The following is a 17750-nucleotide window of genomic DNA, read 5'->3' on the forward strand; positions in this document are numbered from 1 at the left end:
AGCCTTCGAATGCGAAAGGAGTTGGCTGGAGCTTGATTGGAAAATTTAAGTCTTTGAAAAGAGTTACTTGGTACTTAGAATCGAGGAAGTCCTAAATCATACTGAATCGATCAAACTTTTTCCACTCTGGCACGCTACGGTTCCGAATGCGAGTAACTTTGGCAAGAGTCTGAAAAGGCCAGTTTGACACCGATTCAAGTGTGGGCAAGCATTTATTTTCTCACTCTGGTACGCCACGGTTCCGAATGCGAGTAACTTTGGCATGAGTCTAGAAAAAATATAAATGCATTGCGATCAACTTTTCCTCATCCGACTAAGTCACGTCTTCGAATGCGAAAGAATTTGACCGGATCTAGGAAGGCCAGTTGATTGCTCCCATATTCGATTTGGACCAATCGATTTTAATTATCTACCACTCAATCCTCCGAGTATCAGTAAGTAGTTTCGGTCGTCGACAGTTTATTCAGTGCGTTTCTCTTGCCTGTTGATCGGCACACGCGGAATCGAATACCGTCTCCCTTCGCAACGGTACCGTGCATCTGATGTGGTGTGATTACCATCATCGTCGTCGTCGTCATCGCCAAGTGATCGTCGCGGCAGCTGACAGAAACACCACACGGAGTGTAAGTGCCCCGTCGTCAACATATGGTGGCTCCAGAGAGGAAGAGCTGCTGCCACCTTCCAGCGACAGTGCTTATCTCCAATATCACGTGCCTGATTTCAACATGCAGTTACGCCCTTTTGAAATGTAGGTGCCGAATTGACCTTCTCACCATACTAAAATTCAGCTCATTACTACAAATCTAGTACTACACCGAACGTGCCTTATTGCACAAAAGAAACACGGAATAGTGCTATAGACTACGGAACGTTTATTCGATGTTTCATCAGAAACGGATGGCTTAAGGTGAATATATGACGAAGCCACACTTCGAATTTTCAAGAGCACAAATCTGAAGAACCGAATGTCGGTTTACGCTGAAAAGTTGATCGATTGGTGACCCGCTGGTGGTGACCAATCGATCAACTTTTCAGCGTAAACCGAAATTCGGTTCTTCAGATTTGTGCTCTTGAAAATTCGAAGTGTGGCTTCGTCATATCTTCACCTTAATACTAAAGTAGGTGCATATAAATAAAAATATTACAGCAAAACACTCGATGTACTTTGGTTTATGGCAGTGCTGCCAATTAATCTGCTATTCTTCGGGGCGATCACTGCTAGTTCAATAATTGGGTTTTTAAATTTTGAAAATTGTATCGTTTTTTTGATTTTATACGAAAGAGCACCTTTTTCTGAGCCACTATGACTTTTTTCAGATTTTTAGAACATTATTTTGGCACCTAAAATCAATTTCAAAGAGATTTTTAGAAATCACTTTTTGACAGTTGGGCAACTGTTTGACAGCTCCGCCCAGAACAAACTGCGACGAGGGGTGATTCGACAAATCGCTCCCATACAAACTTCAAATTAATTATTAAATGGGCTCCCAGGCACCGAAATTCATGAAAATTTGGATTTCGGCTCAGTTTGACATGCAGATTCAGAATATCGAATTATCTCAACACCGTTAAAGAAGCCAATTACATACTCCAAAAATGTCCATTTTGAAAAACCGGGAAAAGTTGAAAAGTCCTACCGGGAAAAAAGACGGGAGTTCCAAAACTGAAGTTTAGTGGCCACCCTTTAATCTACAGAGACATCATAAATAATTCCATTGACATTACCAAAACTATCTTTTTTTCGTATTTATGCAGATATTTATCAATCCGATGCCAGCGAGGATTCAAAAGTAGGCATATTGGATGGATCGTCAACACAATATACGAATTTGACAAGTCCAAACGCAGGTGATCCAAAAACGCCTAGTGGTCCGAAAACGTGGACGGCCGAGGACATGGAATCAGCGTTAGAAGCTCTTCGCACTCACAATATGAGTCTAACAAAGGTAAGTTTATTGATCACAAGCATGTATCCCATACATGGTAAAGGTGTATGACAAACTAAGAACAAAATAATAACAAAATAATAATCAGTTGAAGCAAGTGTTTACATTATTCAACTCGTGTGGAGCGTAAGCAAACTGAATTGAATTCATCTCACTGACAGATGACTTGAATTCAGTTCACATGAATCGCGGGTTTAGACGACGCAAGTGAGACGATTTCGTTTGACATGAATGAAAAAGTTCAACATGTTCAACTTTCGTTCAAGTAAAGTGAGTTGCTCATGTGAGATGAATGGTGGTGTTTACACGTTGTTGATTAGTAAACTTCATGCATTAGAAATCGCCCAATCCTAGATATAGATTCATTCCTAGCAAGAAAATACATCGTATAGAATTCATTCCACGACAGTTTTTTGTTCTTTTTTTGGAGCGATTTCCGGTTTTTATTTTTTTGTAATGGTTCATTCGGAATAAAGATGCGAAAGGGAAAAGTCACATGACAGTCGGCATGACACGCAAGATTGTCATTTCAATTTTACTGAAAGTAGCAAACATCGGGTCAAACGCAAAATGCGGAACCATACTGGTGTTAATTAAAACATTACAACTACATAGAAATTCTCTCTACGAAAGTAAGGTTCTTGGACCAAAGCTGTTCTTTTATGCTGAAGATTGATCTGAGCTGTCATAGCCATAGCCACTACCCAAACTAGGCACGATCAAACTCTTACAATCACAACACAAGAAAAAAGAGCAGCGATAAAAACCAATTCGGTATCGATTGAAGAGCGCCAGAGACGAACATACACAGAGGACACTGTGAAGAACGCATAATGCGAAGAGCCATATAGGTTATAATTAAAGCTAATAAACAACATACTAATAATCCCACCCTTATTGAGCCTCGCAGTTAAAGCTTAAGAAGGATAGCAGATTATCTCGGAGAAACACAAGGTCAACTGCACCATTGCTCCGGTTAGCGCAGTAAGGGCAGAATACTGTGGAGGGCGTCCTAGTACTCCACAGGCTCCGTTTGTAGTTAGGTTTTTATTAGACCCCCCTAACCATTCATTCCTTGGCACGGTAAGCATAAAGCCAACACCATGAATTAGGGGTCACCTGTTTAGTGGACTCTTACCACTGGGTCAGGCGATCCGTAGTGTTATTCTTAGCCAATTGAGACAACCGCTACCGACACTACACAACTATCTAGGCTGATCGGGAAAAGAAGTTGACATTGATGGTCAACCTCCAAAAGAGCCCGACACAGCCGCAAACTTTCGTTCAAGTCAAGTGAGTTGCTCATGTGAGATGAATGGTGGTGTTTACACGTTGTTGATTAGTAAACTTCATGCATTAGAAATCGCCCAATCCTAGATATAGATTCATTCCTAGCAAGAAAATGCATCGTATAGAATTCATTCCAAGACAGTTTTTTGTTCTTTTTTTGGAGCGATTTCCGGTTTTTATTTTTTTGTAATGGTTCATTCGGAATAAAGATGCAAAAGGGAAAAGTCACGCCATTTTGGATCTATTTGTAAAATTGTTCCGAAAAAGTTTTTTTTTATTCGTTTTACCCCGTCGGTTTGCGGTTCTCGGTCGGTTGACCGCTCCCGTGTTTTCTCGCGCGACATTTTATGGTCCTTCGGTACCGAATACGTGTGAATCTGCGAGTATGGACGTCCTGCTGAACAGGCGGCGCCTCGCCATGGAACGGCTGAAACGCGAAAACGCGAGTGTGAAATCCCTGAAGGGTCGGCAGGCTCCGGCGTTCGAGGTAGAGGATAGGCTTCGTAAGCTGCATGAGCTGGAGGAGATATTTGACCAGGTCCAACTGGAGATCGAGGAAGCGACTAGTTCTGATGACCTGCCATCTGTCATCAATTTTCGTACGGATTTCGAAACGTTGTTCTATTCGACAAAGGGCTTATTAACGAGTCTCTTGGGGAGCGACGCAGGTCACGTTGACGCTGCTTTTAGCTCCTGGCGAAGTTGCGGAAGTGCAAATAGTGATTCAACGTATGCAGACCCTGGAAGTCAGTTGCAAGATGCTGTTCGTGCTTTGCTCGAAACCCAGAAGACTCTACTGACGCGGCAAGTTGCAGCTTCAACATCATTCAACGATTTAACTGTTCAACTTCGGGAGAGACAAATTGAGCCAATTGACACAAAGTTGCCGTCCTACTCTCTTCCCATTTTCAAAGGCGATAGAAGGCACTGGGCGTCCTTCAAGGATCTTTTCACGAGTTGTGTCGACCAGAAAAACTTGACGAATGCTCTCAAGCTGCAGTTGCTGTTGGCCCATTTGGATGGAGAAGCCAAAAGCTTAGTTAGCACATACTCCATCACGGATGCTAACTACACGGAAGTTTGGGACACTTTGACTGAGCATTACGACAAGCCGAAATTCGCTGTTTCGGCGCTTGTACAAGAATTCTGCGAACAACCAGTGATCAAGGTATCCAATCTAGCTAATTTGCGGAAGCTCGTATCAACGTCAGACGAAGTTATACGCCAGCTTAAAGCCATGGGTCCGGAGTACGAAACCAGAGATCCGTGGCTCATCTACCAAATCCTTCGGAAGCTTGATGATAGCCTGCGTTCCCAGTGGGCTCAGTTTGTGGTAGACATCGATAATCCAACGTTTGCCGACATACTGAGGTTTCTGAAAAGAAAATGCGATGCGTTCGAAACGTGTGCTGCCTTTGGAGCTAGATCGAACGAGGTAAAGCGTGAGGTGCCGAAAGATGACCGTAAGTTCAACCCTCTGAAGAAGGAGATCAAAAGCTTGACATCCGTGCAGGAGCAAGTCTGCCCGATGTGTTCCGACAGTCATGTCATCTACCAGTGCAGTGAGTTTAAAAGCGCATCAGTGCAAGAAAGGCGAGAGCTTGCCCAATCCGCCAGATTGTGTTTCAACTGTCTTCGAGCCAACCATTGCGTCAAGTTCTGCCCATCAAAGTCAGTATGCCGTACCCCACAGTGTCAGCAAAAACATCACACTCTGCTGTGTCAATCCGCCTACGCCCAAACGATGAATACAAACGACCCTGCCGGAAAACAAGAGCTCGAGAATGAACCCTCGGATGAACACGCGAACAGCAACCAGGTTGTTTCGTGCTCAGCAAATGTCAAAATGAATCTGTTTACATTCGCTGCAAGTGTGCTGCCGACTGCAATCATTAACGTGAAAGGAAGAAATAACCAGTTCTACAAGGTGCGAGCAATGATTGATTCCGGATCACAGGCATCGCTGATAACAGAACGCTGCATGACTCGCCTGGCGTTGCATCGAAGGAACGCCAAACTTCTGGTTAGTGGTATCTCCAATTGCACATCTGGGGAGACGAGAGGTGTAGTGACCCTTGAGATATCATCGCGTTTCAACAATGTTCCAGTCGTTCAAACTCAAGCATATGTTTTGGCGAAACTGGCACGAAATCTTCCTGAGCAGCAGATCAACCTCAATCATATGAAGTGCCTCGAAACACTCAAGTTGGCAGATCCGGATTTTGATAAACCAGGAGAGATAGATGTGATTCTCGGAGCGGACGTTTTTCTCTCGATATTGACGGACGGCAAAGTGAAGGATGAAAATGGTTTCCCTGTGGCAATAAATTCAACTCTTGGCTGGATTGTTGCTGGTCGAATCGGAGCGACGGTCGGACTCCGTAGTCACCCGGCCATTGTAAGTCTGCACACAGAACTAAACGTGGACCATCTTCTGCGGCAGTTTTGGGAGTGTGAGAGAATCAACCAACCACTTCCGTTGAAGCAAGAGGACCAAAAGGCTGTAGAGATCTTTCAAACCACTCACATGCGCGACGAGACAGGCCGCTTTGTTGTAAGACTACCCTTCGACGACTCCAAACAAGCTCTAGGGGAGTCCTTAACAACAGCAACGCAGCGATTGAAGGCGATGGAGCGAAAGTTCAAGGCAGACTCGGACTTTGAGCAACAGTACCGTCAATTCATCCGTGAGTATTTAGAACTAGGGCATATGGAACCTGTGCCCAAGGAGGAAATAGACATTCCGGTTGAAAGGCGGTATTATTTACCACACCATGCAGTGGTGAAAAGTGATAGTGTAACAACTAAATTGCGAGTCGTCTTCGACGGGTCGAGTAAATCTTCGTCAGGGATATCGCTCAATGACAAATTGCTGGTAGGCCCAAACGTCAACGAGGATTTAACTGTGGTTCTAACGCGCTTCAGGACCTATGCTGTAGCTTTTATGGCAGATGCAGAGAAGATGTATCGCCAGGTGAAAGTAGCAAAGGATGACATCGACTTCCAAAGGATCGTATGGCGAAATAGTCCCGATGACCCCATCGAGCACTATCGATTGCTAACCGTTACCTACGGCACCGCTTGTGCCTCCTACGTGGCCATTGCATCACTTCGACAAGCAGCATAAGATAACCAAGCAGAGCATCCTGTCGCAGCGGAACGCATCATGAAAAATTTGTATGTCGATGATTTTCTATCTGGCGCCGACACACAGGAGGAAGCTGTTAAGTTGAAGGAAGACATCATCAAAATTACCTCATCGGCAGGATTCAACCTAAGGAAATGGGCATCAAACGATCCGCAGTTGGTAGTCACCAATTCCGATCGTAATCAAGAAGAAGTTCCACTACAATTGTCCGCTGAAGCAAACCCTGTCAAGGCGCTGGGTATTCTGTGGCTTCCCCGAATGGATACATTCGCTTTCAAAGTGAATCTGGACACGAGTAAACCCAACACGAAACGCCAGCTTTTGTCTGATGCAGCCCGCCTTTTCGACCCGCTGGGCTGGATTGCTCCTGTAACTGTCCGCATCAAAATTCTCTTCCAAGCATTATGGCTGCATGACGTGCAGTGGGACGATCCACTTCCAGCGACTCTCAACGAAGAATGGACGAAAATCAAGGAGGATATGTACCGAATCGAGGATATAAAATTGCCGAGATGGATTTCCAACTACGGTGGGAAAATCGAGCTGCACGGATTTGCCGATGCTTCCGAGGCAGCCTATGCAGCAGTTGTGTATTCAAGGACAACGGACAACGAAGGAAAGATACACACGTCGTTGGTTGTTGCCAAGACAAAAGTAGCACCAATTCAACAAGTATCGTTACCCAGATTGGAACTAAACGCAGCCGTTTTGCTCACTGCAGTCCTCCAACGCATTATGGAGTCCCTAGACCACCTGGATGTAACGTGTTTTGCCTGGACGGATTCAACGATTGTGCTGGAATGGTTGTCTTCCCACCCGCGGAAGTGGAAAACTTACGTAGCGAACCGGACATCGATGGTTCTGGATTTTTTGCCGCGCAGTTCCTGGAATCATGTACCATCTAGTGAAAACCCAGCGGATTGCGCTTCGAGAGGACTCCTCCCAGGTGAGCTACCCAATCATCCCCTTTGGTGGACAGGACCCCCATGGCTACGTCAAGAAGAAGAAACATGGACGCTTCGATCTCGGTATCCCGCACCAGATGAGCAACTACTTGAACAGCGTAAGTCAGTAACATGTTTGATGTCACAAACATCAGATTCAAAATCCACATATGAAGTCGAAAGGAACGTTTTGGATAGTGATGTACCGAATAGTACTATTCGGCTTTCGGCCGAATACCGAATATTTCAAATTTTATTATTCGGCGAAACGAATATTCGGCCGTATATTCGGCCGAATAGTTGGTCAGATATTCGGCCGATTTTCTTGTTTAAAATCTTATGAAATTATTATGGATGGCAAGATCGTTTACAAGGAGGTACAATTTGACAGCCATGATCTTCAGAAACGTTTTTACATCACAGAAAAAGTAACTTTTCTCAAATAAAATGCCCCGAAAATCCACTTCACAATTGAATTCTTGATTCAGCATGTTGTTGCTATGTTTAGTCATTATTCGGCCTATTCGGCATATTCGGCCGAATAATACATTTAATATTCGGCTAAACGAATATTCGGCAAAATCGAAAAAAGGCTGATATTCGGCCCGAATATTCGGCCGGCCGAATATTCGGCACATCACTAGTTTTGGATCGCTATTCGCAACTAAACATCGCTCAACGTGTGCTAGCTTGGATAAAACGCTTCATTGGTAACGTCTCAGCAAAACGTCGAGAATCGCAGAGAGTGTCGGGCCATCTCACACCTTCTGAAATTTCTGCTGCCAATCTTCAGTTGGCGCGGTTCTCCCAGGCGGACCACTTCAAACAAGACATCGACAATCTTCGTAAAGGTATGGAAGTCTCAAGCAACAGTAAAATACGGTCGCTTTTCCCGTTTTTGGATGGTGATGGAACACTTCGAGTAGGAGGCAGGCTGCAGAATTCCGATCAACCGTATCACATGCAACACCCAATCATACTTCCGAAAATCCATCGTTATACACAGCTACTAATTCGTTCAACACATCTGCAAATTTACCACGCTGGTGCAACCTTGCTTGTAGCAACGCTCAACCAACAATTTTGGATTTTGGGGTGTCAGTCTGCGGTACGATCAGTCATCAATGACTGTGTTCAATGCGTACGATGGAGGGCTCAAACGGCGAAGCAATTGATGGGAAGTTTGCCTGCTGTCAGGACGACCGGTGGCAGAATCTTTGAGAATGTGGGCGTGAACTATGCAGGTCCGATTAGTATCAAAGCTAGTGCTCTGCGAACATCGAAGACGATCAAATGCTATATTGCGGTTTTTGTGTGTCTAGCATCGAAAGCTATACATCTAGAGGCAGTAACAGATCTATCAAGCAATGCGTTTATTTCAGCTCTCAAACGGTTCTGCGGACGACGAGGACTCCCATGCCAGTTATGGTCAGACAATGGGACCAACTTCATCGGTGCTGATCGGCAGCTCAAAGAGCTTCTCCAATAATCGACATTTGAATCAACAGTTGATCACTTCTTGAGTAACCTGGGAATTAAATGGACATTCATCACGCCGTCGGCTCCCCACATGGGGGGGATATGGGAGGCAGCTGTCAAAAGCATGAAAAAGCATTTGCGCATTGCACTCGGAACTACAAGTTTCACCTACGAGGATCTGACGACCGTATTAACGCAAGTGGAAGCTTGCCTCAATTCGCGTCCCTTGTGCGCTCTCTCGCCATCGATTGATTCGTATGAAGCCCTAACCCCGGGTCATTTCATTATTGGCCAGCCAATGAACATGATACCGGAACCCGACGTTTCGCGTCTGCCTGAGTGTTACAACCTGGAGTTCGGGGTGGCCGAGACACATGGTAGTGTAATGAAACTCCAGGTGTAAACGAAACACATTAAAAACGTAATTTTATTGTACATAAAAATTACATGACTAAGACGCGACACGTATACACAAGGACGGTTACAGAACTTCTAAAACTAATGTCTGCTTTTGTGCATCAACCGATCGCATATTGAAATGCTATCGGCGAGCAAGCAGAGCGGTGAGAGTTGAGAGATGTCCAGTGGTTCTCAACATCTCCCCCGCTGAATCGTTGACGGTGTTTCCATAGGAGCGGTCTTCGGACGTGGGAAGAGCGGTGATGGTGGACAGTGTTGATAGCGTGGTCGGTGATCATGTTGACGAGAGCTGCTGTTTGACCATCAGAGCTTGATCCTGGTTCCACCATGTTTGACTATCCACTCGAAGATGTCGCTGTATACCGATGCGCGTCCACTTGCTGAATCCATCCGATGTCCATTCCGATCAAGAAAATGTTGGACAAACTTCAGATCTGACTGATGAAACAGATTAACGATGGATTCAACAACGCTTTTGATGCTGACTGCTTGATGCTGATTGAAATTAATTAGCACCTTCCGAAGTGATCTGATCTCGCATGAATTGAACACTTCTACTGCCTTTGTGCTCTGCAAAGGGTATTCAAATCCAATTTCACTGCTGCCGCTGGGTGTAGGTACGGCAACGGCAAGAGAAATTATCGATCCTCTTTTGTGCTGCTGCTCTTGATCACACTGAGTCGTCGTCCGCGTCGTCGGCGTGGAAACACACAGCTGGTCCATTGAAGACTGTTGCTGATGCTGCTCGTTTATTGCCGCCGTAGTATCGACGACGTATGGATGCGGAACTTGATATGATGTCCCTTGCTGCTGTGTGATGGTCGGGGACGATTGTAGCTGGTTGTGTGATTGTTGTCGGGTGCTCCAATACAGCGAAAACAAATGGAATTGCTGATTGATTGATTCCATTGTCTGCTGGTACTGGAGCTGCAGAAACTGGTGCATCTGCTGGAACTGATGCTCGATAAACTGCTCTCGATCAAGCGGGAAGCAGGCAATCGACGATGGCGGTGGTGTTTGCTGTACCACTGGCACTGGCTGTGCACTGAACAATGGCGGATTGCTGAATGGCCCATTGAATCCAGCCGCCGGTTGATAGTGATGGTAATTGTGCTGCTGAGGTTGAATTTCCGCGGGATGAAATGATGGAGAAGATGGGATTGATGGTGGAGTGTGTTGGTTCCGGTGTGTTGATCCCAGAACCGACGAGTGCAGCCACTGACCTACTTGATACTGGTGCAGGTCCTGTCCAGCCGTTGACGCTGAAGGCTGGCGTTGGTCTTGAGCACTCCACACGAAGTCCATTTTGCCGTCCATCCTCTCCTCCGCGGGAAAATGAACGCGTCGCGATTCCTCACTTGCACGCACGGTTACGAATTACTCGTCGCCACTGTTACAACCTGGAGTTCGGGGTGGCCGAGACACATGGTAGTGTAATGAAACTCCAGGTGTAAACGAAACACATTAAAAACGTAATTTTATTGTACATAAAAATTACATGACTAAGACGCGACACGTATACACAAGGACGGTTACAGAACTTCTAAAACTAATGTCTGCTTTTGTGCATCAACCGATCGCATATTGAAATGCTATCGGCGAGCAAGCAGAGCGGTGAGAGTTGAGAGATGTCCAGTGGTTCTCAACACTGAGAATCGCCTTGATCGTTACGAGAGGCTTCGTCGTCATGTCTGCGAGTTTTGGGATCGTTGGAGATGCGAATACTTGGGAACTCTTCAACCAAGAAAAAAGTGGCAGTCTACATCGGACAACTTGAGGATCGGAGAACTTGTGCTGGTGAAGACGGACAACGCCCCGCCGGCTTTTTGGGAGTTGGCAAGGGTCGCTGATGTGCATCCGGACCGCAATGGAGTTGTTCGCAACGTAACGCTTTGTCGAGGTAGAACAGAGTATCAACGTCCAATACACAAGCTGGTGGTTCTTCCAACGGATTGAGACCAGCGTCTCAAGGCGGAGACTATGTTGATTAGTAAACTTCATGCATTAGAAATCGCCCAATCCCAGATATAGATTCATTCCTAGCAAGAAAATGCTTCGTATAGAATTCATTCCAAGACAGTTTTTTGTTCTTTTTTTTGGAGCGATTTCCGGTTTTTATTTTTTTTTTGTAATGGTTCATTCGGAATAAAGATGCGAAAGGAAAAAGTCACGCCATTTTGGATCTATTTGTAAAATTGTTCCGAAAAAGTATTTTTTATTCGTTTTACCCCGTCGGTTTGCGGTTCTCGGTCGGTTGACCGCTCCCGTGTTTTCTCGCGCGACACACGTTCAATTCGCATTCAATTGGACGTTTTCCATTGACTTGAATCACTTGCACTGTCTAAACCAGGCATAAGAGAAATTTCGTTCGTTTCCTCAGGAAATGTTATTGAAATTGAAATGTACTTTATTGCGCGCGTGTGGGGAAAATGATTCAATTTAAAACCTTTGGGTGGGATTCTGGGGAAAATCCTGACAGTGATATTCCAACGGAGTTGTGAAGCTTTCCAAGGAAAATACTGATGAGAGACATTGCACTGGGATTCTGGGGGAACTTTTAATGGTATTACAGAGAGAACTAATTTAGCTTCACGGGAAATTTTATGAAGATCCACGAAGGATTCTTTGTGGTGAATCTTCTGGCATTCCGTACGAAGGTTTTTCTCTGGGATTACGCAGGAAATCATCTTGAAATTCTTCCAGGTGTTCCACGGGAACATCCATCAGGAGTTCCCCGGGGATTCTCATAAAATGTGTCTGAGATTTGCATTTTTTTTCCAGGATTTAATAGCATGTGATTATCTAGGAGTTCCTTCAGGGTGTTCTCCAAAGGTGTTTTCTAAGATTCTACTAGGAGTTTTTTTTTCGAACCATCCTCCAATAATTTCAACCGGAATTTCTCTAGTATTTTTGTCCGGGGTTCACTCAGATATGTATTCGGAGATTCCTGCAGGAATTCCATCCGGGACCATTCCAAGAGTTCCTTCTAGGATTTCTATGGTAATGCATTCTAAGATTTCTCCGGGAGTTTTTTTTTCTAAAATAGAACTATTTGGGATACCTCTAGGTTTTTCTCTGGGCGTTTCTTATATTAATCGCCAAGGAATTCCTATTGGGATTTCTCCAGGAATTGAAGCATTGAATTTGTAATTGAAAAAAGCATGACAACAAAAAGTACTGTTCTGACGCACGCAGTCTAGGGTACAACCAGAGTGGACACGTCACGCGGCGCGACGCGGAAATTTGCACGCAAAGGAATAATAATCAATAATAAAAAGCTGTCAAATCGTATGGGAAATCTCCGTCGCGTCGCGTGACACGCCCACTCTGGCCGGCACCTTAAGCTACTACAGCGGCCGTTCGCTCGTTGCAAACCCACTCATTGCAACGCTTTTTAGTTGCAAGTTCGCTAATTGCAAAATTTGACAAGAAACCAATGCTCAAACCTTTTGTTTGACTCGATCGAATTTTCTTTAGTGTCAAACTGATGTTATTTCTTGACGGAAGGAACTTGTCAAATATTTGACCCTGTGTACTACAGGCTTTTTTTATTCCTTGTTGGGTATCTAAGTCACTGCGATCAGTTGATAGATCTATTGTGACATATGCCCCATTTTTATTTAGCTTTGTCAAGTCGACGTATCACCATTGGTATTGGTAATAATCAGACTTTGACCAGAAGCGATATCCCAACAAGGTGCCACACTTCGAATGAATTGGATCACCGTAGGGGTGATAGGGGCAATATGGGCCACCTAAGGAAATCGTTCTGAAATGCACAGAAAAACTCAATAAATAATTATTTTAATGTAATTGAACCATGCTTAGGAGTGTTTCCCTTCATATTGCGTCGATAAGTTATGAAAACAACTTTTTGTTAATTGTTGGGAAATACTTTTGAAAACCATTGATTTTCATGTGTTTCCCAGCTATACGGGGCAATATGAGCCACCATTTAAAACCTGTTTGTTTTTTTGGACAATGTTTCGTAAGGAGTGAGAAATAGAAAAACATGATTATTTATCAAAAATTCAGTGTATTTTATACAAATTCGATTGTTTTCGTTTCAAAAAAAAAAAAATCATAGGCAGATTTCATCACATTTTACTATTAAATGCAATATCTCATTCAACATAGGCACATGTTTCCATCACAGCCATGAATCCAAGAATGGCAACGATGCCATTGGTTCCATCTCTCACACTCTGAGGATGGACGGGCGAGGGGAGACACAGTAAGGGAGCACTTACAAATTACGTAGCATTTTTGGCCAATTTTCTATACTCCCTCCCTTGCTCCCTCCCCACTCGTAATTTGTTTTCCCATACCTAATACATGACTCGTAGTACTGCCGAACTGCCGGACAACGGCATAACAAGTGTTCCGAGTCTTCTGTATTTATGCCGCACAAGCGACATACATTATCTTGAAGTTTTCCAATAACCTTCAGATGATACCGGCTCGGACAATGACCTGTTAAGAGGCCAGTTAAAGTACTAATATCTTTTTTGGAAAGTTCCAGAATTTTGCGAGTGTTTGCAACGTTTGGCTTTATAAAACGCTTGGACTACCTCGCAGTTGTGGTGTTCTCCCAAATGGATTTTATTTTGTGCTATTCCCAGGCTTTAAACTCCATTCTGAGAGAACATTCAGATATGCTAATAAATGGTTCAGGACCTATGAATTGATGAGACGATCCAAGTCTTGCTAGCATATCGGCTTGCTCGTTTCCTTCAATTCCGCAATGTCCTGGAACCCAAAACAGCTTCACCTGATTGCGGCGAGCTAATTGTTGAAGTGATTGGATCACTCTCAAACATGTTTTGAAGTGCATGATGCTGATTTCAAAGCATTTAGTGCTGCTTGACTATCAGACATTATGCAAATTTTTGAATGCCTGTAATTTCTACGTAAGCAGATACTACAACATTCTAAAATTGCTTGAATTTCAGCTTGAATAACTGTTGGCCACTTACCCATTGGTATTGATACATTAATCCCTGGGCCAGTGACACCTGCACCAACTTGATGATTCAATTTAGAACCATCAGTGTAAAAAACGATCGATCCTGGTTGTAGCTGTGGGCTACCATTTTCCCACATATTTCTCCCAGGATTGATCACTTGGAAAGAACGCTGAAAATTGTATCGTCTGCTCATCCAATCATCAATGCTTGTGACTAGCGAGTTGTTACTAATTGTTTTTTGAATACTGAAGTGTCCTCTCAGGTCACCTTCAAAGAGGTTTTTAGTTCTTTTTAGTTTCAAAAGACTCTTTGCAGCTTCTAATTGAACGAAGTGATGCAATGGAAGTAGGTATAGTAAAGTGTCCAGCGCTTTAGATGGCGTACTTCGCATTCCACCAGTAACACTAGTTTACAGCATTTTTGAGCTCGGTAAACTGATGATCGTTTTTGGTGTAGAATCATGCCCTGAGTTCGAAAACGCGAAGGAAAAAAAATACAGTAGCGCGGAATTTTTTTCGATTTGCCATACAAGGTTGATGATTTGAAATCGATTTTTGTTCTATTTTTAAGCAATGTCGCTCACTTCATACATCCCATACTCCGTAACCAATGCTCCGATTGAGCTGAATTTTTTACTGTAACTCGCCCACTTATGATATGTCAAATAAACGTTGAGAAAGAATTTTTAAATTGTTTTTTTCTTATAGAAAAAAATATATCTATATATATCTATATAAAAATGCAGTGGCATTCGTGGGACCGCGCATAACTTGCGAACGGAAGGTCCGATTTTGGTCGTCTTAGTTTTGTTCTGTTAGTTTTCACCCAAGGAAGGTTTATAAGGCAAAAAACATGGAAAAATTGAAAGTTTTTGAAAATTGTACTTCCATACATTTTGACCGGGGACTTGGTATTGGCTAGAAACTTGAAACGTCAAAAAACGCAGTAGGCAAGACAAAGTTTGCCGGGTACAGCTAGTTTCTAATATATTTTTTGAAAATTTTGCTAAAATTTAAGGAGATCGACCCCAAAACTCGCCAATATCTTGAATTTCATCAATCTGACGCAAAACCTGCATTCAGATGATCGAATGGTATTATATTCAGCTTTGAATTTATGAAAAAAGATTTAAAATTGGTTGAACAAAACGCAAGATATTTGAATTTTATTAAATTCCATATTTTAAAAAGTCGTAAAACTCGATATTGAGCCAAAACTCAAAAACTGTTCTACTTAAAAATTTTTGAAGCACGGTTTCGAAATCAGCGCTAAATTATGCTTCAAAATTTTTGGTCGTTGACAGAAGTTCACGACTTTCGTTTAATTTTGTAAACTAGTGTAATTGAAAGAGTAGCTATCCTTTGAAGTTTTTCCAGCTTCTTTTGAGCTAACCTTTCATTAATTTTCGGCCACCAGACCAATGACGCGTTGGTAAATCTGGGTCTCACGATCGCCGTGTAAATCCAATAGATCATTTTCGGCTTTAGTCCCCATTTTTTACCAAATGTTTTTTTAGTTATCCATAGAGCATATGGGAGCGGGACATTTGGCATAAAGTCATTTGGCATAAGGTCGTTTGGCATAAGGTCACTTGGCATAAAGACATTTGGCATAACGGTCATTTGGCATAATGGACATTTGGCATAATCGAAATGCACTCTTCTTTATTATGCCAAGTGTCCATTATGTCAAATGACCGTTATGCCAAATGTCTTTATGTCAAGTAACCTTATGCCAAACGACCTTATGCCAAATGACTTTATGCCAAATGACACAGACCCGAGCATATATATCTTTAACAACTACAGGGGATGGCCAAAATGTTTGGGATAGGCAACTTTTTTTTTCCAACGAAAAAGTTCAACATGCTATAACTTTTCATAGAGTGCATCAAAAAATCTCAAATTTTAACTGTTTGCCAACCTATTATATGTACATCATCGGTACAAATTTGGGCTCGATTGATTAATGTTTCGCAAAGTTGGAACCATTCGGGTAAAACACTATTTTTTAGACTACTCATTTTTGAGCTGTCATATCTCGGAAACCAGTGAACCGAATTGAATGAAATTTTGAACGAACACTAACAATATGTAAATGCTTCACAAACTATTAAAACATAGGTACTTTTTAAACGTTGAAAAAAGTTGTCATGGATTGACACTTTTTGGATTTTTCTCAAAAAAATGTAATTTTTTTACATCAATGTTTAAAACATAAATTTTAGTGTTGATATTCAAAGATTTTCCACTTCTGTTTTTAAGTTATGTATCTCTAATCAGACATATTAGAGCCTATTTAGATTGAAGGAAGAACACATTTAGTAATTTTTGTGTGGTATTGTAAAATTGACTTATTTTCCTCTATATGGGTAAAAATTTCAAGCCGGTATAACTTAATTGGCCGTTAGAAAATATTACATTTTATAAAGTCGTATTAAGTATTAATATATTGTTGATCAACGTTAAAAAATTCATTCGATTCGGTTCACTGGTTTCCGAAATATGACAGTTCAAAAATAAGTTGTCTAAATAATAGTGTTTTACCCGAACGGTTATAACTTCGTGAAAAATTAATCAATCGAGCTCAAATTTATACCAATGGTGCACATATAATAGGTTGACAAACAGTCAAAATTTGAGATTTTTTTATGCACTCTATGAAAAGCTACAGCATGTTGATTTTTTTTTTGTGGGAGAAAAAAAGTTACCTATCCCAAACATTTTGGCCATCCCCTGTACTTGCTCAAGGTGTAGATTCCAGTTTAGTTTATTGTCAAGATATACACCGAGATACTTGACTGAATCTGAAAGTTCCAAAAGAGTTCCTTTCAATTTCAACTTACTTATCGATATTTTTTTCCGCGTAAAAGGTACGATCGTGGTTTTAGAAGGATTCACATTTAATCCTTCTTTTTCGCACCACGAAGAGACTAAATTCAAGGCAGTTTGCATTCTGTTAGCGATGACATTGTCATATTTGCCACGAACTAATATGACTATATCATCTGCGAAGCCAATTATTTTGAAGCCTTGTGCTTCCATTTTTTTGAGGAGATCAGCGACAATCAAAGACCACAATAGAGGTGATAGCACGCCTCCTTGTGGGCACCCCTCCATTGCTTTAACTCTAATAGAAGAGCTGCCAAGGGTTGATGATATTAAATTTTGAAAAGGGCATACAAGCATTGGTAAACAATGACTTCACACGTCGCTCCTGAGCCCCCATCAGCTTATTCACACAAACTAAGACCGTTATCAGATAGAGCAAACATCGATCTTTCGGATAACGGTGTTAATTTGCGTGGACGGGCTGCTGTTAGGCCCTGCGGAGCGTTCTCGAAAAAAGAGACAAGACCTCTTGAGCCCTTTTCAAATGTTGCTCCAGATTTCTCTTTTCGATAACATTTCCCCAATCCAATCAACAATGCATCTGTCAAAACCACGCTTTGTCATAGCATTCTTCATTGAAATTTAAGACGTGTTATCGAACGCTCCTTCAATATCGAGGAACGCAGCAAGTGAAATCTCTTTTGCTTCGAGAGATTTTTCCAATT

General features: G+C 42.6%; 1 protein-coding gene and 1 long non-coding RNA gene across 8 annotated transcripts in view; one reads left to right on the forward strand and one right to left on the reverse strand.

Moving 5' to 3' along the window:
- Positions 1–17750, forward strand: part of LOC109622136 (sex determination protein fruitless) — a 640213-nt gene that overhangs the window by 506351 nt on the left and 116112 nt on the right. For all 7 annotated transcript variants that reach the window (XM_062854944.1, XM_062854943.1, XM_062854945.1 and 4 more), the window contains one exon: positions 1756–1946. In XM_062854944.1, the coding sequence (XP_062710928.1) occupies positions 1756–1946 (191 nt within the window). The remainder of the gene's footprint in view (positions 1–1755; positions 1947–17750) is intronic.
- Positions 230–1749, reverse strand: LOC134289001 (uncharacterized). The gene is made up of 2 exons (XR_009998211.1): positions 1107–1749; positions 230–901 (listed from the first exon to the last, which is right to left on the reverse strand). It is a non-coding gene; the product is annotated as an uncharacterized LOC134289001 (long non-coding RNA).

This window comes from Aedes albopictus, chromosome 2 (assembly GCF_035046485.1).
Source record: "Aedes albopictus strain Foshan chromosome 2, AalbF5, whole genome shotgun sequence".
In the NCBI taxonomy this organism is placed as follows: domain Eukaryota; kingdom Metazoa; phylum Arthropoda; class Insecta; order Diptera; family Culicidae; genus Aedes; species Aedes albopictus.